General features: G+C 46.1%; 3 gene segments (V, D, J or C); all 3 read left to right on the plus strand.

Annotated features, from left to right (window-relative positions):
* The first annotated feature begins 293 nt into the window (after window positions 1–293).
* LOC120602093 (probable non-functional immunoglobulin lambda variable 5-48) lies at window positions 294–968 on the plus strand. The segment is given in 2 exon segments: window positions 294–339; window positions 449–968. Coding segments are annotated over 2 exon segments (390 nt in total).
* Window positions 969–8,141: 7,173 nt separating this feature from the next.
* On the plus strand, window positions 8,142–8,897 carry LOC120602094 (immunoglobulin lambda variable 5-52-like). The segment is given in 2 exon segments: window positions 8,142–8,259; window positions 8,374–8,897. Coding segments are annotated over 2 exon segments (570 nt in total).
* Window positions 8,898–22,674: 13,777 nt separating this feature from the next.
* On the plus strand, window positions 22,675–23,201 carry LOC120602091 (immunoglobulin lambda variable 10-54-like). The segment is given in 2 exon segments: window positions 22,675–22,738; window positions 22,852–23,201. Coding segments are annotated over 2 exon segments (396 nt in total).
* Window positions 23,202–24,450: the final 1,249 nt, after the last annotated feature.

Below are 24,450 nucleotides of genomic sequence, written 5' to 3' on the forward strand. Positions count from 1 at the left end.
TTGATGAGACTCAGCAGCTGTGTCCTCTCTGGCCTGACAGAGTCCCCTGAGCAGAGACTTTGTTGGTGTCAGCAGGTGCTTCCTCCCAGGACTGTCCCAGGGGTTGAAGCCTACTTCCATCTTCCTCAGTCTGGGTGTGAGCGGAGCTCCAGCACCAGGGCTCAGGGAGGGACTGGGCGGTCACTGGATGGACACACATTTGCATGCACAGCCCCTCCTCTGGTGGAGGGTGGAGAAGAAAAGGAGGCCTGGGGCAGCCCAGCCCCACTGTGGGCTCAGGGGCTGCGTGCACCATGGCCTGGACCCCCATCTTCCTCGTGCTCCTTTCTCAGTGCACAGGTGGGGAATGGCCTCGGGGACGAGATCTCAGTTCCCACCCTGTGTCAGTTCATCTCTTCCTACACCCCTGAGCTTCACTCTCATCACAAAAGTTTGTCTGTGTTTGCAGGTTCCCTCTCCCAGCCTGTGGTGACGCAGCCGCCCTCCCTCTCTGCATCTCTGGGAGCATCAGCCAGACTCACCTGCACCCTGAGCAGTGGCTTCAGTGTTAGTGGCTCTTACATTAACTGGTTCCAGCAGAAGCCAGGGAGCCCTCCCCGGTATCTCCTGCAGTTTAAATCAGACTCCGAGAAGCACCAGGGCTCCGGGGTCCCCAGCCGCTTCTCTGGATCCAAAGACACCTCGGCCAACGCAGGGCTTCTGCTCATCTCCGGGCTCCAGCCCGAGGACGAGGCTGACTATTACTGTGCTATAGCTCACGGCAGTGGGAGCAGCTACCGTTACTCACAGTGACTCAGATGATGAGGAAGTGAGACAAAAACCCCTGGGCCCTCAGACTTGGGCCTTGAGAACCTTTATCAGGAAGCTTCTGTGGAGACTCTTGTAGGGGAGACTCCTCTGCAGGAAGACACATCCATGAAAGGAGGAAAGGCAGAGCCTGGTTACCTGACCCGGCACAGAGCATCCCAGGAGCACAAAGGTGCGGTGACAGAATCCCACTGCACATGCCCATTGGGTGTGGAGTCACGAACAAGAGAAATACTGTGTCTGCACCTCTACTGATGACCAGCACAAGCTAAGTTACCCAGAAATCTTATGCCATTAAATATGAGTCTTGTGTTACTACTGATGTGTCCTTAAGTCATATGTTGATTCTCACCGAGGTCATGGACAGATGTGACTTCATCCTCCATGAACCATCCTACACATCCCATTGGTCTAATTTGTATAGACTCTCACTGCCAAAACCCCTCACACTGTCCATCATTTTCTCTACTCCGCTGCTGCATCCCTCATCTTCCTGGTCCCTCTCTCTCACTCTTCAGGTATTAACTCCATGTCCACATTAACTTTTCAGAGGAAACAGACAAGTCCTTGCCGTTGTTTCCATTCCCCAGGGCTCCATCTCTCGGGACGATGATGACCAGATGTGGAACAGGATGGAAACACCTCATGGTACCTTTCCTGCCCCATCCTCACACTCTGGGTTTCTGAGCATCCCCACCACGCTCAGTTCATCTGTTTAATATAAAAGTGCAGTTACTACATTTTCCTAAAAGTGATGTCTTCATCCAACCTTTAGGTATTTGCACATGGAATCTATTGGGTTTTTTTCCTTCTCCAGAGATAACTGATGCCCTACACGAGGTGAGTCTCGCGGTCATCCACAGAGAAAGGATCAGCTGTGTGTTTCAGGATATGTCACTGTTTCTCTGATGCCCCAGAATCTCTGTTTCCTAAGAAATTTCAGGACAGTGTATCCACCACGAAACGTTTCCCTCGGGTCCCTAAATCACATGCTTTAGCCCCTTTGCACAACAAAGGGAGCACTGTCTCTTGGTCGCCCCCAGATAGACGTCTGGGAACCACAGGGGATGGTGTTGGGGCTTAGCTGTGGTGTCAGGAGCATGAAGTACGGGCTGTGTAGCCATCCCCTGCCCTGTGCTTCCTGAGACCCGAAGACCCTACAGCCATGGGTCTTGTGCCTGCAGGAATGAAAACGGACATATTTCTCCCACTCCACAAGATCTGGACTTCTGATTCAGGGAAATTGTTGACAGTGCCAGTCTGCTTTCAAATGTGTCCTTGATGCTTAAAGTAGATTCTGCTCCAAAGACAATATGTTCAAGACATTTGCCTGTTAGATTCAGGCTCCAGCACCCAGAGGGTCTTACAGAGAATCATCAGCATCAAGGATGGATTGTCATGGAGAATCACCTCTCAGGTGTGGAGAAGCCATAGGAGGGACTGGGGGAGGTGTGACCTCATTGTCACACATGCAAACAAACACACACATACACAAACACACACACATACATGCACACAAGCCCCTATCTTCTAGCTGAGTGCATATTGCCCTGGAATCCACAGTTTGGGGCATCTGTCCGTCCAGAGGTCAGGGATTGACCAGTGCTGACTCAGGCATCCTGAGGGTCAAAATCTCAGGGGACAGAATCTCCCTCAGCAGGAAACACCAACGACGTGAGTGTGACGTGGGTCCTGTTGTCAGGGCAGCCGACATGCCCTGAACACGTGCTCCACTGGGCTGAGTCGATGCTCAGGGTTCCAGGGTGAGTCTCTATACCCGTGGGCATTACAGCCCCCTGACCACTCAGGGCTCCAGTCAGCAGTGGTGCCCATTATGGCATTTATTCTGGGACAGCAGCCTCAGTGCTGCTCACACGGGATCACGGTCCATGGTGACAGAGACACGTCCCCCCTGTGCTCTCAGGGCTGGGCTGTCATTCACTTCATCACTCAGTTGATGGCAGAGGCCCCTCTCAGAGTCTCACTCGTCACCCAGTCCGTACTTCCTTATGCACAGACCAGGTAGCAGGGATGCGAGATGCATGACTCCAAAATGACTTTGTGAAAGAATTTGTGTGTCGCATGCAACAAAGAGCAGAGGGTATTATTTTTCACTGTTATCTGACTATTTCCACTCATTTTCTAATAAAATTCTTTTGACAAAAGAGAGAAATTTTTAATAAGTATACTACTGATTGTAATTTCCTTTTTAGAATGACATCATATCAATTTGACTTTATTAAGATAAAGTTGTAAAAGATAACATACATACATTGAAGGCACACTTAGGTAAGTGGTGACTAATCTGTGTACCTGGCCTGAGAACTCGAAGAGCCTACAGAATAAGTCCGAGTCTGAGCCTGAATGTCAGAGAATTCCTATGCCGTGGCTTGAATACGTCATGCAGAGGAAGTAGATGCTCCATCACATAGCCTTTTTGCTATATTCAGGCCTTTAACTGATTGGATGAGGCACACCAGTATTAGGGAGGGCGATCTGCTTTCTTTATTCTTCTGATTCATATATTCCTCTCATCCAGAATCACCCTCACAGACTCATCCAGATTAATGTTAAACAAATATCTGTGCGCCCACTGGCCCAGTGAATTCGATACACTAAAATTAATAGTCATAGTCTATGTCTGTCAGCTTGGCACCTTTACTTATCCACTTAAAGGTACTTAATGTCCAAAGGAAGACAATAACAAGATTCTAATTCTGCCTAATGCTATACGACTATTGTGCATACAATTGAAAGTGCTTGATTGATGTTTAACCTTCACTCTGATACCCTGTAAGTTTAATACTATGATGTGAAATTAGCAATACATAAATGCTATTGCATAAAGTCATTATATCTTATGTGACATGGCAAGAGAAAAGATAGCATAAAAATAATGATTGTTTATGATACACACACATATTCAAAACAAAATAAGGAAAACATATTCATGACATCACAGCTTCATTTCTAGAATTTATACCTGCCTCTTCTACCACCCACTCTATGTTCCCTTTGCCTTCAGTGAGCCCCTCAGCCTGTTGGGTCTTTACCTGGTATGATCACACAAACATTCATTCCTGAAGGCCCTGGACATTTACATGGGAGACAAGTCTTTTCCCTTCTTTTGCTCATTCTGAGAAGTTTATTCACATACTCTTCCTCAAATTTCCTTGTCACCAATTTTCCAATCATACTTCTTTCAAGCTCATGACAGTCCAGGGGCATAAGAAACAACCAATCGATCTTATTATATTTGTTACCGTGGCAAAGATGTTAAAAAACAACACAGTCACCCAGCTCCTGGCTCCTTATAAATGGTTGATTAGAAGTATCCAATGGAAATAGGTTGCAGATTTCTATTGTTAAACCAAGCCATGGACTGCCTATCAGATCTTTCTTTACTGCGAGAAATAGAGATTATCAGCATGTTTAACTATAACCCGATTAGAGAACTGCAGAAACCATAGAAATAATTTGAAAACTTATCCTTAAAACTCTTTCTTTAGAAGCACTATCTGCTACAAAATCTGTAGTAGCCAAGATACTCAAAATAAATACAACCAATAAGATGAATCATGGATAGACACGATAGATAGATAGATAGATAGATAGATAGATAGATAGATAGATAGATTAATAGATGATATATATAATACATATATGATATATCATATATATACACACACATAGAGAGAGAGAGACGATAGATAGATTCTAGAAGAAATTTTGTGTTTATTGAGACTGAGAATTCCAAGATGTGCAGTTGGTAACCTGGAGACCCAAGCAATCAGATGTTGTAAATTCCAGTCTGAATTAGTGTCTAAAAGCAGGAAAAAATGATGCCCCAGCTCAAAGACAGGCAGATAATTTCTCTCATACTCAGCCTTTTTGTCCTCTTCAGGTCTTCAGTTGATTGGATGGAAACCATCCAAACAGCCTCACAGACGCACCCAGAATAACGTCTGAGCAAATCTGGGCACCTTGTGGCCCAGTCACACATGGCTTTCACGAGAAACGTTTAGAGCAGAGGATGGCCTCCAAGTGCCTTTACTTGTCCGTCCAGAGTTCTGTGAGACACATGCCCTGTCTCTCCTCTCGTGTTAGATGTGGTCCCTCTCCCTCAGGCTCCCAGTTCCATCTTCTGCTGCCATCTCCTCATGTGTCAGGCAGACTTTACCCTTTGGGTCTGACCTGAGTCCTGTGTTTTCCAGCTTTGTCTTGGGAGGGCCGTGGGCTCCTTATGTTCCCTGAGAAGGGTTTTCTACAGGAGAAGATGACCTCTCTCATTAATAAGGTCGGCTTCTCTGAATGATTTTCCTGTGAAGATCTTATGAAGGGCGTCCTCCCCATTAGGGGCCAAAAGGGAGGAAGATAGAGAAGATTACAGGACAGAGCCCCTCATTTGCTCACAAGGGAATTAGGGCCGACACAGGAGTGAACCAAGCTTCCTGTGGCTCGTACATGATGCTGCCGTGGTTGATCGTGTTGGTTCTTTGTCCTTCTGCTTTAGCAAACGCAGGGCAGGTTCCCTGTGAGGGGTCTCTTCCCTACGGCCCATTCCATAGGTTATTCTAAACTGCTGGAGACCAGTCCGGACAAGTCAATGTTGAAGAGGCCCTTGGTTGAAGGGGGGCTGAATTGTGGTACCGAGGTGGGATCTCAATGCTAGGTCACCACCCGTCCTCTCAGAGGGCAGGTGGGGTGTTGGTGATGAGGCTCTGATGAGCACCTGTGTCCTTTCGAGGTTCTGTTCTCATCTCAAACCTGGCTGTATCTGCATTCTGGGCAGCAGGGGGCGCTGTGGGCCCAGGAAACATGCTTACAACCTGCCCTGGCTCCCTGTCTGGGGCCCTTGCTCAGTGCTTAGCAGTCAGGATCCACCGGGTGTGACCCCCTACCAGTCCCCGGGGGCCTCAGGACAGATGGTGCCCAGATGGCACTGAGGCAGCCCTACATCTCTTGGAATTCGGGCGACATAAGACACACAGGATTGGGGCAGCTGTGGCTCTGTCGTGTTTCCTCGGTGGGCCTAAGTGTGTCCACCATGGCCTGGACGCTTCTCCCCCTCCCCTTCCTCACCCAGTGCCCAGGCTTTATAAACATATGTGTGAGAAAATGCTTGATTCAAAAGTGTATTAATGATCTCTGCAGCTTCATATAAAAGGACAAATGACCCATTAAAATGGGCAAAAGATCTGAAAAAACAGCCCATAATGGAAAATGTACAAGGGGCCAATATGCAAATTAAAAAAGCCCTCAACAATATAAGTTATGAGGAAAAGTAATAATACAACTACTATGAGATAGAAATATGCACAAACCATAAAAAATAAATTGGTAATTTGGACTTGATCAAAGTTTAAATTCCCTCCTCTTTGAAAGGCGCTGTTAAGAGAATGACCAGACCAGTGGTAGACTGGGAGGATATGTCTGCAAAGTCATATCTATGATAAACACCTCGTATCTATAACAGATAGAGAACTCCTACAATTCCACCGTTAGAAGACAATTTCATTAAACTAGGGCAGACACTGCACCAAAGACAATATACGATGGCAAATAAGTTCATGAGGAGATGTTTGGCATCATTACATAATATGGAAATGCAAATTAATACAAAAAATAATGACTACACACATATGAGAATGGCCCAAATAAAAACTCTGACCATGCACCATTTTGGCCAGGAGGTGGCCCCAAAACGCACGCAAACTCCTGGTGGGAGTGTGAAATCTATAAACCACTTTGGAATACAGTTTGACAGTTTCTAAAAAGGTTAAATGTATGCATTCCATGTCATTCAGCTATTATATTTACCTAAGAAAAATTAAGGTATATATCAATGCAATGTGTTGTTTACAAATATGTATAGCAGCTTTAGTCATTTATAATATACATAAATCTATAAGAATTTATATTAATATTTCAAATATCCAAGCTATTAACAGTTATATATATTAACACGTATACATAGACATATTTATTCATTTGTAATATAAATAACACGTTATGTGTAATAGTCCCAATACGGAAACACCTCAAATGCCTGTACCAGGTGAATGGATGAAGGCACCGCGGCATAGCTGCGTCATGGGAGACCCTTCAGCAAGGCATGATTTATGTGTACACGCCAGACACGCTTAGACCTCGACACATTATGCTACCTGAAGGAAGCCGGAAAAACAGGAAGAAAAAGATTTGGTTTACACAAAATTCTATGCAACGTACACTATCTTCTACTGACAAAAGGCGATCAGGCATTGCCTAGGAACTGGGGCGGGAATGGCAGGAGGGAGGGACGTCAAAGGGACATGTGAACGCTTTCTAGGGTGACAGATATATTTATTACCTTGACTGGGGTGATGGATTCCCACGTGTACGCGCATGTGAGAACGTACACATTCTACACTTAATGATGGGCAGATTGGACCATAATTGTACCTCACTGAAGCGGCGCTGAGTGTATCTCGGGCCCCTCCTTATGGCAGAGGAAGTTCCTGATGCTCTGGCTCCGGTAGCGTTTACCTGTCCAGCTGCTTTGCTGCCATCAGGCCAGTGCAATGGTCACCTGTACATTGTGCCATCGGCCGCGCACGCTGACTCTATTCACGACTCTGAGGGATGCAAACGCTGATAAACAGCTGAGAATCAAGCATCTCTTCCTGGAATGCTGAGCGCTTTGCTTGTCCACCAGCAGGACCCCCGCGCTCCGTTCAGACCCACATCACCAGTCTCCTCCCTGCGTCTGCTCAGGCCTTTGCTCCCAGAGCCCTCTGCGTTGTCACCTCTGTCAAGCTGTCTCGTACAGTGCTCATATTTTCCACGTCTCTTCCTCCTAGTAGTCTAGGGACCCCCTCAGTGAAAAGGTCTGTTTATTAATATCAGTTACCGTGGGATAGAGCAGGGGTTGTGGCCCATGGAGGTTGGAGGACTGACTGTGACCCGGCCCTGAGGCCTCAGTTACTAACATGATTTCCACCAGGAGCCAGCAGTTGGGCCAGTGGACAGCAGGGGGCTGTGGGTCTCCCCCAGGGTCTGACCTTTGGGACCCTGCTGTGTAATCTGCACATTCTCCAGGGCAGGGTCCTTCTTGCCTATCTTTGATGATGGGGACTCAGCAGCTGTGTCCTATCTGGGCTGGGCAGAGTCTCTCGCTCCCAGGTCAGTGAGGTCCCAGCAGTGGCTCCTCAACCCCAGGGGCAAACTCTTACACTCTGCCTCAGACCTTTGTCTACCTGAAGAACCAAGCTCAGAGCTCAGCAGGTGCTCGGCGCGGTGCGCGGAGGCCCAGAAGGGGAAACACGTGGTGTGAGCAGCCCCTCCTCCTTCACCAGAGAGGAGGATAAAAGAGGCCGGAGGCAGCAGGGCCCCAGCTCTGAGGCTGCAGCAGGGCGGCGCGCACCATGGCCTGGTCCCCTCTTCTCCTCGTGCTCCTCTCTCACTGCACAGGTAGGGACAGGCCTAGGGACCCAGGCACCCTCCAGCTTCACTCCCACCTGGTTCAGAAGCCTGAGACATGTTCCTGATTCTTGCCGAATGAGCCATGGCTGTCTGTGTTTGCAGGTTCCCTCTCCCAGCCTGTGCTGACTCAGCCGCCCTCCCTCTCTGCATCTCTGGGAGCATCAGCCAGACTCACTTGCACTCTGAGCAGTGGATTCAGTGTTGGTGACTTCTGGATACGCTGGTACCAGCAGAAGCCAGGGAGCCCTCCCCGGTATCTCCTATACTATAAGTCAGACTCTGATAAGAACCAAGGCTCCGGGGTCCCCAGCCGCTTCTCTGGATCCAGTGATGCCTCAGCCAACGCAGGGCTTCTGCTCATCTCCGGGCTCCAGCCCGAGGACGAGGCCGACTATTACTGTAGCACATGGCATGGCAACTCTAAGTCTCACACAGTGCACCAGTCCCAGAAGGAAGTGAGACAAAAACCTCTGTGCTCTCCAGGCCTGTTGCAGTCACCCCTGCTGGTGTCTGTGACCAAGTCCAGCTCCGTGGTGACTTGTGTTGTCAGATCTCATGCAGCACCTGCTTTCCTTGGACCAGTCGTCCTGACAATGTCACATCCTTGTCTTCTGTTCAACTTTTAGATCGATTTTTTGTCCATGTATTCTCACGGTGTTCATGTTTTCACAGGAAAAAATTCCTTACTCAGAGATAAATATCTCCTGGTAGACACAGCTGAGGCTGACAAATCGGGTTGATTCTGGTCTTGCCCAGCTCAGGGTCCAGGAGTGCCTAAGGTTTGCTTGTGGTGTGAGTGCTTCAACTTAATTCCATGATACAAACAACCATCAAGCAGAAATGAAGTTTATTGTAGATACTGTGAGTGAATTATAACAATTAAAAACATAATACCATTGAAAACAACATCAATATGAAATATTAGAGATAAATCTGAGAAAATATAAAAACCTTGAACACTAAAAATTACAAACAATTGTGAGACAATGAAGTAAAATTGATTAGATCTTAGTAGTTTGTGGGTTGACATACACAATGTAGTTATGATAAAATTTTCCCAAACCGAATGAAAAACTGCCTGCAAGCTCGTTAGGTTAAAATGTCCGCGCAATGAAGGATGAGGTAGGAAAGTTCAGGAAAGAAACGGAAATAGTACCAAAAAAACCAAACCCATAAATGAAACAATCCTTCTCCAGTTTCATGAGACTCGTCCCAGAGGAGGCACAGACCAGGTGATGGGACGCTGCCCTGAGGGGTGACGGGCAGTGTGGGTGCAGCCAGCCTGGGCTGGGTGTCATGAGGCACTGAAGCTGTGCTGTCACCAGTAATGTGTACCCAGACACCTGTAATGTCACCTGTAATGTGACATGGTTGTGATTATCACCTCTATCCAATGAATGACCCTGTGACCTGTACCTTGTTTGCTGAGAATCGGGACCACAAAGGCTCTGCGTGGAAGAGGGGACCATGTGATTTCAGGGACTCTGACTCCAACTGCATTTCCACCAGTTAGAAATGGAACCTGCGTCCATAGTTCCTGGGAAGACAATCTGAAGACCCTTCTCAGATAATGAGTGTCCTCTGATAGCTGCCTCACTCAGAAAGCCCATGGGGATGTCCCTGCCACTCATGGGGTGTCTCTCACCTGATCTTGTGGGCATGGATATCGTGGGAAGCCAGGCCTGCTGGGGAATCTCGGATGCCCTGACCTCCACTTCCTGAGACTCGGCCCTCTCAGGGTCTGTGTGGACCCAGAGCACAGACTCGCCCTCCTCCAACACGTACCATAGATGGTTCCCCAGAACAGGACCCAGGAAGGGGATAGGAATCCAGAGTCTCATGTGGGCATTGAGCAGAGAAAGAGATGTGAGGCAACGGGGCCTTAGCTCTGGGGCCCAAGGAACAGTGTATTGAATTGTCTACACCACACCCTGAATTCCTTTCTTTCTCACACACATTAACTCTCATGGGCATCCCTCCCCAGCTCTACCCCACGCCTTCTACTACGTGGGGACCATATCCTGTACCCATAGGTCTCTGCTTCACTCCCTGCAGATCCAGCCTCCTTCAGGGACAGGGAGCAGGACAGAAAGCCAGCACCTACTGCCTTGGGACAATCAGAACAGTGGCTGGAATGTTGTCGTTCTGACACATTGACACCAGGCGCATCTCATCAAAACTATGGACCCATTGATACGACCACATATGCTCACAATGTTGGTTCTCTTTGTTGTCACCGTGTCACCTAGAGCAGAAGCTCTTGTTCCAACTTGAGGATGAAGCCAGACATCACTGATCCCCACACCCCAGGTCCCCGTCCTCCCCCAGGGCTCCAGGTCCAGGAATGAGAATCAACCTCCTTGACCACCCAGAGCCACTGCCGTCCATCCAGCAGTGCCCATTTTAGGCTGATTTTTGTTCTTTTCTCCTCAGAGTGTCTCCTCATCTGATCATGTGAGGACGTGAGAAATGACTGTGCATCTCGTCTCCTTACAATCTTCCCGCCCACACCTCACTCGGGGACAGCCGGGGCTTTCCAGAAGCGGGGAGCACTCCTCTGATGTAGTATTCACTTTACGACAATATAATAAAACTAAACTAAACTATAGACTTAATATATCGGAGGATTTAAAGGAAGTAATTATTGCCAGAATAACATTCAAGGATAAGGAGAACCCACAGATGTTCTCAAACACACAAGACATTTCTGTTCCTGACAGTGTTATGTCCTGGAAAAGACAGACCGAAAAAGCCACGACGTGTGCAGTGGGGACTGGGGAACCGACCGGGACCCCGACACCAGCAAAGCTCCAACCACATATTTCCACACGTCAGGGTGACCCCATGTTAAACAAAGCAACGTGACTGAGTGTCACAAATATATCATGAGCTAAATAACCCAGACATCAAGGAATGCATACTGAGTTGTATTAATAATCGTCCCAAACTGGAAACGGCTAAAGTGTGAGAACTTACACTGGCTGGCTTTGGAAAGAAGGGAGTCAAAGGAAGCTTCTAGATGCTGGTAATTTCCCTCTTTTGACCTGACTGATATTTATGTAGATGGTCTTTTTGTGATAAATCACTGAGACGTAGACTTATGTTTTATGTGTTGTCTGTATGTACGTCACACTTTTGTTTTTTAGACGTCCATGAAATGCTAAGACAATAGGTTTTTTTCTTGATAATTAGAAATGGGAAAAAGGAGAATATTTCGTTCATTATTTCTCTTTCTCGTCATCTCCCCGCCCCTGCTGCCACTCCATTAAGAGCCCCCAGACTTCTCAGGGTCTCCTCGTTGATATAATTCTCCAAGCACCTTTGAATTAGTCTCCTTCCTGAGTCTGTCCCTTTTTAACCTGGTCCAATCTTGAATGAACTCATAGGATAGATTCACCTCTGGAGTGTGCGGATGGCTTTGTCTCCAATCTCCTTCATGTGATTTGCATAGAAACTTAGAGAGACAATTCATGATCGCATCTTAAAAGGTGAGAAGTATATGTCCAAAAAAAAAAAAAAACTGATGGGGTTTTGTGAGGATGTAGTGGGGCAAGTGTGAGAAAAGGAAGAAATGAGAGACAATCTGAGAAATTTGGATGAAAAGCAACTCTTTCCTTAAAACATACTCTCACTGTTAGATCTGGATAAAGATACAGAGAACTCAGTGCCCTTTAATGCCCCTTGCCTCACGCTATAACTGTATGATTAGTTTCACTGTATTCAATGGAAAGGGGTCTCTAACTCAAAACTACCCCTGCCCTTGTTCAGAGGAATTCCAGATATGAGCCAGGATTCTCTCGCCACCCAGCTAGAAGGAGCTCTGGCTCTCAGTGATGCTCGCTGAGAGTTCTTGGGTGAAGGCCCGTGGTGAAGAGGTGCTGGTGTTGCTGAAGATGGAGTTCAGGGAGCTCATGAGAGAGGCCAACGTGAGTGACAGCATCGGGCCTGCAGTCCTGGGACCAGAAGGGATGTGAGCGCTAACTAGGAGGTTTATACCATCACCCGTCCGCAAGGCCCACCTACAGACAGGCCTTTGACACTGTCCCAGAATCCATGTTTTCTCACCGTCAGGCATCAGTTCTACCTCCAGCATTGCATAGACGCAATCCAGCCGGCTTCATGACACGGCATATACACCTCCATAAGCTGCAACGCAGGTCACCTTCTCCGAGGAGAAATTCAGACAAGGGGAGTCAGTGAGTAGAGCCCAACAGGTACAAGCTGCAATCACTGAACACAGAGGAAGGTGCAAGTTCACAGAAGACAAAGGCATTTGTCCACCCTGTGAAGACTCAACCTAGTAATTGTTGTAGAATATTTGCACCAAGAGTCTGTCACGTCTGTGCCCCGAACACTATCCTCAAGTGTCTCAGACCCAACATGTAGCTCCCCTGGCACCGACTATGGGGCAGGGCTCTCTCTGCCTTGGGCTGAGTCCCAGCTAGAGCTTTAGAGCAAACAAAGGGAGCTGATCTCATTCCCTAGAAAAAGGCAAGGAAATAAATTCTCTCAGGAACATAGACCTTCATAAGTAAAACAACCACTCGCCCAGGAAGTCAGTCCATTGTCCAGTCGTTTCACCCAGTGTCTCTCTCCCACATCAAATAGGTGTCTCCTGTGATGGTCATTCAGGCTGCCTGCCCTAGGTGTGATGACATTTCCCTTCTGTGGCAGTTTCATAAAATCTCGATGTTGTTTTAATAAACAAAATTTTCAAAACAAATACCAAATATTAATAATCACACAGAACATTAAGCATATCCACTTATTTTTATTTAAAAATTCTTAAAAAAATTTTTTACAGTGTTACCTGTGGGGTTTCTTCAATAATAAGCAGCAGCATTAATTAGCTAAGAAAGGCTCTGATTCATTCGAACTTCCTAATAAGAACAACAGTTAATTTTTAAGAACATTTTCAACCTACTGCTCTCTCCCAGCAGGCACAGACATTAAAGTTCTACAAACAACCTGAAGACAAACAGTGAAATCTGTTCGAATTCTGCTCCTGCCTCAGAGTGGCCAAGACTTGTCAGGATGTGTAAAAGAAATCCTCAGTCAGCGATGTCACCATACTACCGCTACAGCTCGCCCAACTCATATTTGCCCAATTCTACCTCATACTCCCATGCTCTCTGCCTTGTTCTGAGACTTCCTTAAATCCAAGACACTCACTCAAATAGGACACACTGATTCAACGTCCACAAGGAGCAAGGAGAAGGCACAAAAGTATTAGATGAACAGAGCATCAGACAGCCTAAGTATTCCTGCCTCGGAACTTTTTCATGACTTGTTTCTTTCCACGGAAATTCTGTTTTTAATTTTAAAGGGAATTGGTTCCTGATTTATAAAGGTTTTAATACATGTTAAAATGTTCCTCAAAATGATGAATAAGGAGAAAATAAACAGGGATCAGAACTTACCTGTGTGTAGGACACGACTGAGCATTTCTGGTCTCATCATGAGGAACAGGCAGCAGCAGCAGCTCAGGTGACCGCACCCCAGGCAGGCAGCCATCACTTGAAACTTGTCCTTGTCCGTTAGGCATCTCTGCACAATAATCTACCATGATAACATAACATACTGTGAAACAACCAGAGGACGATTTCCAAGAAGATGAGTGTCATCTGGTAGAGTTTAATGTGACATGAGAAATGGAGTCATGGCTGGTTGGAATAAATGTGCTTATAACTAAACTCAAGACTCGGGTCCCTAATTATCTTATGTGCTCATCCGATCTCTGTGATTCTCAGGTTTTTCATCTCTAACAGAGGGAGATGTCTTGCAAGTCATTCTGAGTATGTGGTAAAATATTCACAGATTTCCATGTCTCTCTCTCTCTCTCTTCTCTCTCTCTCTCTCTCTCTCTCTCTCCCTCCTCTCCCCCCACCGCCCCTTTCTCTCTCTCTCATGTGCACAGCAAGCTCGAATAGTATTATGGACAAATACTGAAATTATGATCAATGCACCAATCCAATATTATCAAAATATTACCATAAAATGGAAACAAACTATGTTCCAATTCATTCCATGAGAATGTGAGGAACTCAACCATAGAAAGCCTAGGCATCCGAGAGCATTCTTACAGAGCATTTCTACTCTTGTGCACAAATCCCAAAGAGTGCTCAGGAAGCAAATCAAAGGCTTCAATGTTAGGATGTGGTAGACACAGGAAAATCAACTCTTTTGGGAAAGACATTAAAATAACAAAGCAACAGAAGATGGTCACAAACACAGGACATTCAAAGCCTGGAGATACAATACCTTTTTCTATGATATCATTAAAATATAAAAAGAAAAACGCACTGTCCCACATTTTTTTTTTCTGATTTCACACCCCATTTCTTTGTCTCCAAATCAGCAGGCATATAGATCCTGGAAACCTTCTCCTATTGGTCTTACCTGGAATCTTCCTACCCACCTTGTCAGATTTCGTCATCACTAATAGACTCCAAAATCCACTCCAGGAAAACAAGAAAGTCATTAGGGAGAGGGGCTCGCCCAGTCTTCCTGATTCCAGCAAGGCCGTGCTGGCTCACAGGAGATCCCCCTCCTCTTTCCTCTAGATTCACAGCACATCCCTGGAGTCTCGCCGGTCACAGATCTGCACAGGTGAGATCGTTCTCTCTCGCCACCCCACCATGCCTACTGCAGGATCCAGAATCAGGCTGGCTCTATACGCGAAAGCCAGCACGTTATTTATTTAGCCAGTGAGTGTTTCTAGAATACATACCAGTATCTTTGGTGCTCGATGACATCTGCAATTTTAGAAAAGGAAACACTATGAGGTCAGACCAAGCTGTACAACTTTACACAGGTCATTTTTTCACTTAATGTGTTTAAAGAAACAGACGAGGAATCGGGGTCGAGTCAAAGGTCAAAGACCCCAAAAGCGAGTACAGAAAATACCAGTTGAAAGCCAAGAGCTTTTCTTAGAACATATAAGTCTCAAGGACGTTGGTTGTCAATTACGAAGTTCTTAATCCAAGGAGGGAAAGTGGTCCTGAGTGTCAGACCCCACTATCTAGTTTATAATGGAAACTATCATTCCAAATATTCTATCAGGTATCAACTGATAAAAGAGTCAAAGCTGACACACCATATCAAGAGCTCTGCATACATAATGTGTATTGTACATTGTCAGATTCTCCTATCTGAACTTGATTGACAAGGGAGACACCGGGAATGAACATTTTCACATAACATAGATGGCGGCGGGGTGGGGCTTACTTGAGCGGCCGATGTTTGCTCTACAAAAGTTTTCTCTGATAGGGTCTCCGGTGGATCTGGGAAGACGCGGAACAATTATTGTCGATTAATTTCTGGCTGCTAATCATAAATTTCCCAGAAAGCTTTGCTGATGTGGACAGCAGCTAGCGTGTGTGGAGGCGGCTGTGTAACAGGTATGGATGAGCAGCTGCTGGGCCATCGTGCTGGGGGAAGAAGAATGGCGAAGGACAGGAGCGGGAAAGAAGTGAGGCGAAGGGTTTTTACATATTTTTCTCATACGTATGGGAAGCTGAAAAGGTTACAATTATTCAACTTGAATCAACTGAATGATTGAATTTCCACACAACCTTCCATTGGTTGGACCCTGACCTTTTTAATAATGGCAGCCCTCTGGAGCCACTGCCAGTTACTGACTTTTTTTTAAATTATTTTTTTATTTTATTAAATTTATCAGGGTGACATTGGTTAATAAAATTATATATGTTTCAAGTGTACAATTCAATAATATGTCATATGTGTATCACATTGTGTGTTCATCACTCGAAATTAAATTTCCTTCCATCGCCATATATTTGACCTCCTTTGACCCTTAGATACCTCTCCCCTCCCTCCTTCCTTCTGGTAACCACTAAACTGTTGTCCATGAGTCTGTCTGCCTTGTTCAACTGTTACTTTCAGTTTTGTATCCCACACATGAGTGAAATCATATTATTCTCTATTTTTTTCTGTCTGACTTATTTCACTTAGCATGACACTCAAGATGTACCCATATTATCACAAACAGTATTTCATCTTTTCTTGCAGCTGAGTAATAGTCCATTGTGCGAAGTACCACATCTTTATTCAATCATCTATCGAAGGGTACTTCGGTTGTTTCTATATCATGGCTACCATGAATACTGCTGCAATGAACATCAGGGTGCTTATATCTTTATGGATATCTTTATGGATAAATCCCCAGAAGAGAGATTGCCGGGTCATCTGGTAATTTTATTTTTAGTTTTTTGAGGAACCTCCATATTGTTTTCCATAGTGGTTGTACCAACTTGCAGTCCCACCAGCAGTGTATGAGGGTTCTTTTTTCCCCACAATGTCTCCAACACTTGTTATTAATTGTCCTGTTGATGATAGTCACTCTAACAGGTGTGAGGTGGTATCTAATTGTGGTTTTGATTAGCGTTTCCTTAATAGCTAGTGAAGTCGAGCATCTTTTCATATGTCTGTTATCATTTGTATGTTTTCTTGGAGAAGTACCTGTTCAAGAGATCCTCTGCCCATTTTTTAATTGAATGTTTTTTTAATTGTTGGGTTGTATGAGTTCTTTGTATATTTTGGATATTAGCCCCTTATCAGAGGCATTGTTTGCAAATATCTTCTCTCATTCATTTGGTTGCTTCTTTCTCATATTGATGGTTTCTTTGGCTGTGAAGAATATTTTTAGTTTGATATAGACTCATTTATTTATTTTTGCTTTTACTTCCCTTGCTTTTGAGGTCAAATTCATACAATTCTCTCTAAATCCAAGGTTCTTAAGTTTAGTACCTATGTTTTCTTCTAAACAATGTATTGTTTCAGGTCTTACAATTATGTCTTCAATCCATTTTGAGTTAATTTTGGAGTAAGGTGACAGATAGCAATCTAATTTCATCCTTTTGCTTGTGGCTTTTCAATTTTCCCAGCACCATTTATTGAAGAGGCTTTCCTTTCTCCTTTGATGTTTTTGGCTCCTCTGTCAAAAATGATTTGCCCACGTATATGTTGGTTTATTTCTGGGCCTTCAATTCTGTTCCATTGGTCTGTGTATCTGTTTTTCTGCCGGTACCATGCTGTTTCGATTATTGTTGCTTTGCAGTATAATCCGAAGTCAGGCAGTGTGATACCTCTGGCCTTGTTCTCTTTTCTCAGGATTGCTTTGGCTATTTGAGGTTGATTCTTGCAATACATAAACATGGACTATCTTTCCATTTTTTTTGTATCTTCTTAAATTTCTTTTAATAATGTCTTCCGATTTTCAGTGTGTAGGTACATTACATGCTTTGTTAAGTTTATTCCTAGGTATTTTATTCTTTTTGTTGCAGTTGCAAAAAGAATGGTTTTCTTCGTTTCTTTTTCTGAAAATTCATTGTCATTGACTTTCGATGTTCCTACATGAAAATTCATGAAGAAAGACCTTGAGAAATACATTCACAGTAGAGAGTTATTGACATCTTGTTGGCAGAAGACCAGAGGTAAGTTAGCGATGCTCTATTTTCAGTTCAAAATTTTGACCCCAGTGGTTACTGGATTGCCAGCAGTCACCTGAATCAAAGCGTGGTGTCAAGAAGATCATGAAATTTAGTGTGCACTTAAAACACCTATCCAATTGATTGTGGGACAAATACCTTTATTTAGATAAAACTATATAGAAAGCCAGGAGAGCACAGTGACTTAGAGCATGGGTGCTGACGGCTAATGACATGAATTCAAATCCCACTTAGGAACTGTAACAACTTGAGAAAGTCATCTTGGCCCTTGTCTTCAGTAATCTTCAACATCATTGAAATTTTAACAAATGCAAGTTACAGTAAGTTCTTATGATCAAATAGAGGAAGAAAACTAGTACTTCCTAAGTGTTTCATTATGCCATATCTGGAAGTATAAGCTAGACACTTGGTGGTGATTAAATTCAGAGAGGCACTGAGATGACTCCAGGGCAGTGTAGGATGGAAGATTTCTCTTCATCCTTTACATAGGTGTTATGCTGTATAGCTCATGGAGACTATCTAGTATCATCTCCTGTGATCCCACATCAGCCCAAGGGGTGGGAGAAGTAGGTGTTCCAGCCTCTCATTATGCTCTAGGGTACTGATATTTAGAGGGGTAAGTGACTTTCCCAGACAGGTGAATATTGGATCCATCACTGATGTGTGATGATTTGGGACAGAAAGTGTTTCCCTGGGCATGTAAACCTGAACAATAGTGACCTCTAACTCTTGCTCTGGACACCTGAATCCAGTGCTCCCCTCATAAGGGAACATCCTCCTTCATTATGTTCAGTATCAGGTGCTTCTTGGCGAGTGCTTTTGATGATCAAGTTCAAAACCCGGTAACCAGTTTTCTCCTTTTTTCATCAAGGTGACTCAGACCCCAGGACATTCCAAGCCAACTACCGCATGAAGGCTCCACAAAGAATACGCTCCATCTTCACCTGACTTATCCTGGATGAGTGGTCCACGGAAAGTAACTGGGAGAGAGGCCATCTGGGCTGGTGATTTGATAGTTAGGTGAATTAAGTCTCACCCCCAGTGTCTCCAATGACAGATTTGAGTAACTGTGCAGCTGGATCGAGGCCTGGCACTTACGGGGTGGTGGGTGCACCAGCATGAGTGTGCTCTTCCCCGCTCATTGCTTCCTCATCGAAGTTCGTTTCTGCTCTGCTCATCCATCACTGGACCTTGCGGGGACAGCAGACAGAGTCCTTCAACTTCTCAGAGGGACTCTTCCCATAAATATAGACAGTGACCCCCACCCCAGGACCCTGAAGGCCATCCAAGCATCCTTTCCTCTGGTGCCAAATATTCATCTCACTGACCCAATGGCACTGACCCTTCTCCCCACTCTCCCGGTCGACACTCACACAGCCAGGCTCCTTGCCACATCAGCCTAAGGGGATCCCACCATGAAATCCAGTTTATTTTTTTCTTTCTAAAAATTTCTGTTTCTGGACTGCTAATCATTCTCTTTTTTTTCAGATTTCAGTGTCTATATCAAGCTGACTTTGTCCTGTAAATCCCTTTTTCTGTAATGTATATTCCTGGGATGGTTCAGGAGGCCACTGCTGTAATGAAAGCAGAATGGGTCTGTCTCCACTGCTTAGGTTCTCTGGGTGACAGTGTACAAGACTGGAATTAGAGAGTAGTTAAGTTTTTCTAAAGGATGAAAAATGTTAATACAAACAACTTGAAATAATGTTCAGAAATACAATTTGAGGAATGAAAATAAACTATAATTCACATTTATAACTCTATGAAATACTGGAAAAGGGAAAACTGAAAAAAGATATCAACATATTTTCAGAAAAAGTTTATTTTCTCTCTTCCCTGCTGTTCCTGATTTTGTCTGGCTGCCATGTTGTGAGGATACGCAAGCAGCCCTATGGAGAGAAGCACATGGCAAGGAACCCAGGCCTCCTATCAAGAGTGTTGTTTGTGACACATCTAGGGTTTAGATCCCCCACCCCAGTCAAGGCTTCCTATACTGGGAACCTTGGACAAAATCTTGACTGCAAACTCACGTGCATTTATGAGAAAGAACCATCTCTCAAAGGGTTGACACTTCTGCCGCCTGCATCTGAGTTACTGAAGGTCTTTAGGGGTTTATAATGGTGATAAGAACTGACTCTTTGGTGATGACATGGTCTCATCTCTATACAGGCACGACGTCCACGCCCAGGACAGAACACCACTCTGTATCAGCAGCGGCTGGTCAGAAAGATGCTGACACAAGCCCTGCCTAGTCCAGGAGAACAGAGCCACCCAGTCTGATCAGCTGTGTCCCTGGGATCCAGGAAGAAGCCCTTGTGTGTCAAGAACCCCAAGATATTATTGTGATTTCTCTGTGGACTCGCCCCTGCCCAGGCCAGTGGTCCAGGTGTCCTATTGTGCTTCAGCTCTCAGCACAATTTCTCAATGGGTATATGAGGATTTATAAATGGTCTGTTTCAATTCGGTTTACATTTAATTTTTTTTTTTTTTTATTTTTGTATTTTTCTTTTTGTATCCTGGAGAATGCTGGTGGGTGGGTATTAACAGAGGAGGATGTACAGATTCCCTAGACCTACAGAGTGACATGTGGGTACAGCCGTTTCCAAAGGGTCCCCCGTCTCGCTTGTGCACATCACCACTACGAGTCCATCCATGGGACAGAATGTGGTGTGAACCTCCCTTTGCCTGTCACTCAGACATGGCCTGCACTCAAAGCTTACTCCCACTGTCTCCTGGGATTCTCATTCCTACCTCCTTCCCTCCTCAGTCTTTCCCTTCCACCAGGAGTGGACGTAAGAGGAATAAGGGAAACTGTCTCAGCGGAAAGTGGGGGCAGAGAGGTGAAGGCCGTCCACCTTCCCAAACAATGAGAACGTGGCTGCTCTCGGGGCCTTTGTCCTTCTGCTGAGCTGAAATCAGGATACATTGTCCCCAGGGGTCACTTCTCAGGGCTTCCGCCTCTACTATGCAAGCAACTGAAGGAGCATCAGTGAGTCCACCCCTGAGGAAGACACTGTGTGGACCTGAGGAGTCAGTGTGGTAAGGTGGGTGCAGCTGAGTGAGGGGTGAGGAATCCTCTTCTTTGAGAAGAGAGTGCTGTGGAAAGGACCATGCTTAGCTATGGCCTGCTCCTACCCCAGGCATGAGGCTGAAACTGATTTCAGACATTGTGCTAAATACATCAGAGCCAGCAGGGGGCGCTGTGGGTACGTGTCTGAGCCTCACGTGGCCAGACCTCAGTGAGACCCCAGCGCCTGGCTATTAAGCTAATGTCCTTTGCTCACTGCTCCCTGGGGCCCAGCAGGTCCTCCCTCCCTCCCACCCCCCACCCCAGATGAGCCCACATCAGACGTTCACCAGTCTATGCCCTCCAAACACAAACGCCAATGCAGAGGGGATTGAATCTTGGCTCACAGACAGGCTGGGACAGGCAAGGAGGTGGGGAATAATTTGAATGTAGGGCTCACGTTCCCATCAGAGTGAGGAACAGGATGAAAGAGGTCTGTCTCAGAGAGTGGGCATGGACCCCACCCTGTCCTGGACCCCTTTCCTCCTCACTCATCTTGCTTAACTGCGTAGGTGACAACGTTTTGGGTTCAGGAGAGTAGACCCTAGGGGGACACATAGACTTTCTTTCTCCCTGGCACTAAGCCTGGGTTGCGGGCAGGGACCCTGACTCTCCATCCCTGTGACTGTGTCCTTCATTTCAGGGTCCTAGGCAGTCATCGCTGACCCAGTCGTCCTTGGTGTCCTTGACACTTGATCAGGAGGTCCCATCTTCCTGGGGACAGCAGCAGCACAGGATCCAATACTGTGTGTGGATTCCAGCTCTATGTGGTGCCACCCTCCAAACTAGAACTCGTGGGAGAACTAGGCCTTCAGTAATTCCAGAATGATTTTATGCCTCCAAATAAGGCCATGTGGCCTCACTGACCATCTCTGGGCTCCTTCCTGAGGACCAGTTATTTAACTGTCCCACAGATGACAGAGATACCAGTGCACACAGTGTGCTCAGGACGAAGTGAGACACAAACTACCCTCTAGGACCCCTGATCAGACTTTCCTTCCTCTGTGGTTGTTGTCACCTCTGTCACCAGCACCTGATGGTCTGAAGACAATCCATGGATCTGTAGATTCAAGATTGTCCCCTCCTCTGATCTAATCCTAGCTGTAGACTGAGCCATTCTTAATAACACACATTTTGCCTGGTCATGTCCACGTAGACTTGAGCTCCATGCCCAGGGTGCAAAGTCTCTCCAGGTAGACAATGGTGGGACAGAAGGAAGCCGATTCCACCCATGGCACTGATCGACATAACAAGAAAATACCTTTTTCATTTTGTTCTGTTTTGTTGTGGAGTGGTAATGAAGGATCTAATGAAACTCTGTGTGTGTTATGCTGATTGATTTGAAAGTCTAGTCCTCTGTGGCCTCTTTGTAGTGAGAGGGGCATCCCTTAGCCACCACATGCGTTGTCCAGAATCCCAGCTGCCCTGGTTCCTTCTCTGTCATCATGAGAAGCTTCAGAAGAGAAGATCAGGACACCAGTGTCATCTAACTGGAGTGCCAAGTGTGCCAGAGATGTCAGGTGGAGTGGGAGTCTGCAGGTGGTGTGAGGACAGCATGGGACAATCTGAGATGGATTTTCCCAGATGAGACAATACTCAGAGTCCCCAGAGGGGGTCGGCCATCTGTGTGCTCACTGGACTGTACTGACTTGCCAGGACCCAGGGTCATCAAGAGCCAGGTGCCTCTGCCCTGTGGGTCAGCTCACCTCCTGCTCTTTCTCCGGACCTGTGAGGACCCAGGGCAAGGAGGCCAGAAGCGGACAGATGACAAGGGCTTTTTTGAATGAACCAACTCCACCCCCATGTACCTGGGTGATATATAGAGACTCAGGGCAGCTCCATCCCCACAGCAGAGCTGCAGGGACCAGAGTCTGTGTCTCCACCATGACCTGGGCTCCTCTCCTCCTCACCCTTCTCATTCCCTCCACAGGTGAGGCCGACCTTACCTGGGGGTAGGGCATCCACACCCAGCTCTGCTCCACAACCCCTCTCCTTCACAGTGACTTGACATCCTGTTCTCACTCCTCTCTGTCCCCCTCACAGTGTCTGTGGCTCAGGCAGGGCTGACTCAGCCGCTCTCGGTGACCAGGTCCCTGGGACAGACAGCCACCCTCACCTGCACCGGAAACAGCAACAATGTTGGCAACGAGGGAGCAGTTTGGCTGCAGCAACACCCAGGCCGTGTGCCCAAACTCCTGGCCCACAGGAATAACAACCGGCCCTCCGGGGTCTCTCAGAGATTCTCGAGCTCCAGGTCAGGCAGTGTGTCCTCCCTGACCATCTCTGGGCTCCAGCCTGAAGACGAGGCCGATTATTACTGCTCAGCGTGGGACAGCAGCCTCAGTGCTCACACGGTACTCCAGCCCAGTGGGGAAGTGAGACACAAACCCTGAGGTACCCTGGCTTCACCCAGCACGTGGGGACCTCACAGAGCAACATTTAACTGTGCAGGAAAAAACAAGGGCTGAGTTCCAACTGACAAGTGTGTGGACTACTCAAGAATATTCAAAATTATTATTCAAAATAATAATGGGAGTGAAAATGACTGAAGCTGCAGGATTAATAAATGTATGTTGTCAACATCACTGTGAATACATTTGTATCTAAACAAATATGTTCCCATTCACATGCTTTAACAATTAGTAAGAAAGAGAATTCAAGGTTCTAGTAAGTGAATATTTATTTTCCTAGATATTTACTTCCCCTTCCATTGAGAGGTGCTGCATTCATACGCTCGGAGAGTCAACCTCTCAGACTTTGAGTGGACATTCATCATGGTCACCAGTAAGCAGCCTCCCCCATTTTTCTGTCCTTGACACACGCTCTGACCTCTGACCTGAGGGTCTTGCCCTCTCTGCCAGGGAGATCACTCGACTCATCCTACAGATCCCCGCTCACAGACCACAGCTTTCTTCAGGTTTCTTGGATCCAACACCCTGCGCACACACTGCCATGCTCACAGGGCAACGTCACCCTGTGTGTGGCACTCATTACCTGTCCTTTCACATACATGTGCAGTCTCTGGCCAAGCAGACAAGATGGAAGCTGTAGGGGTACAAAGGACAGAGATTGATATTTTGAAAAACAGAATAATATTTTTCCATCAAGATTGAAGTCCAGAGCATCATCGTTCCCATGGTAACCAAGAAAAGCTCTTTCTCACCTCACTCTATTGGGTATAAACATCAGCAAAGACTACTGTAAAAAGTTCATGCTGTGTGTAGTGTGCTTGGGGCCATTATAGTGTCTGGACAGTGTGGGTCGTGTGACCATCAGAAGAAGCAACGCAGTGTCTCAGAGTGTCAGTGCTGGGCCGAAGAGCTGGTAAACCACTCAGCAGACTCTAGGGGAGTTGGGTAAACTGTCCTCACTGATGTGTGACTTCCTCCCTCTTGGGGTCCTCATCATCCCATAAACTCCTGAGTCTAGCTGCCTCGCCACATTGTTTCAAATTTAGATCATCTCTCTCTCCCTCTCTCTTTCTCTCTTGTTTTTCTTTTCCTTTCTTTTTTTCATATGGAGTCTTTGGCCAACTCTGGTACAGGTATGAGCTAATAGACAATGAAGACCTGGAATGCATTCCCAAGGAGGATGTGGGCTCCAAATAAAGTCTGTCCAGAGGATAATATATTTGTCGGCATA

This window comes from Pteropus medius, unplaced genomic scaffold (assembly GCF_902729225.1).
Source record: "Pteropus medius unplaced genomic scaffold, Ma_sr-lr_union100, whole genome shotgun sequence".
NCBI lineage: Eukaryota > Metazoa > Chordata > Mammalia > Chiroptera > Pteropodidae > Pteropus > Pteropus medius.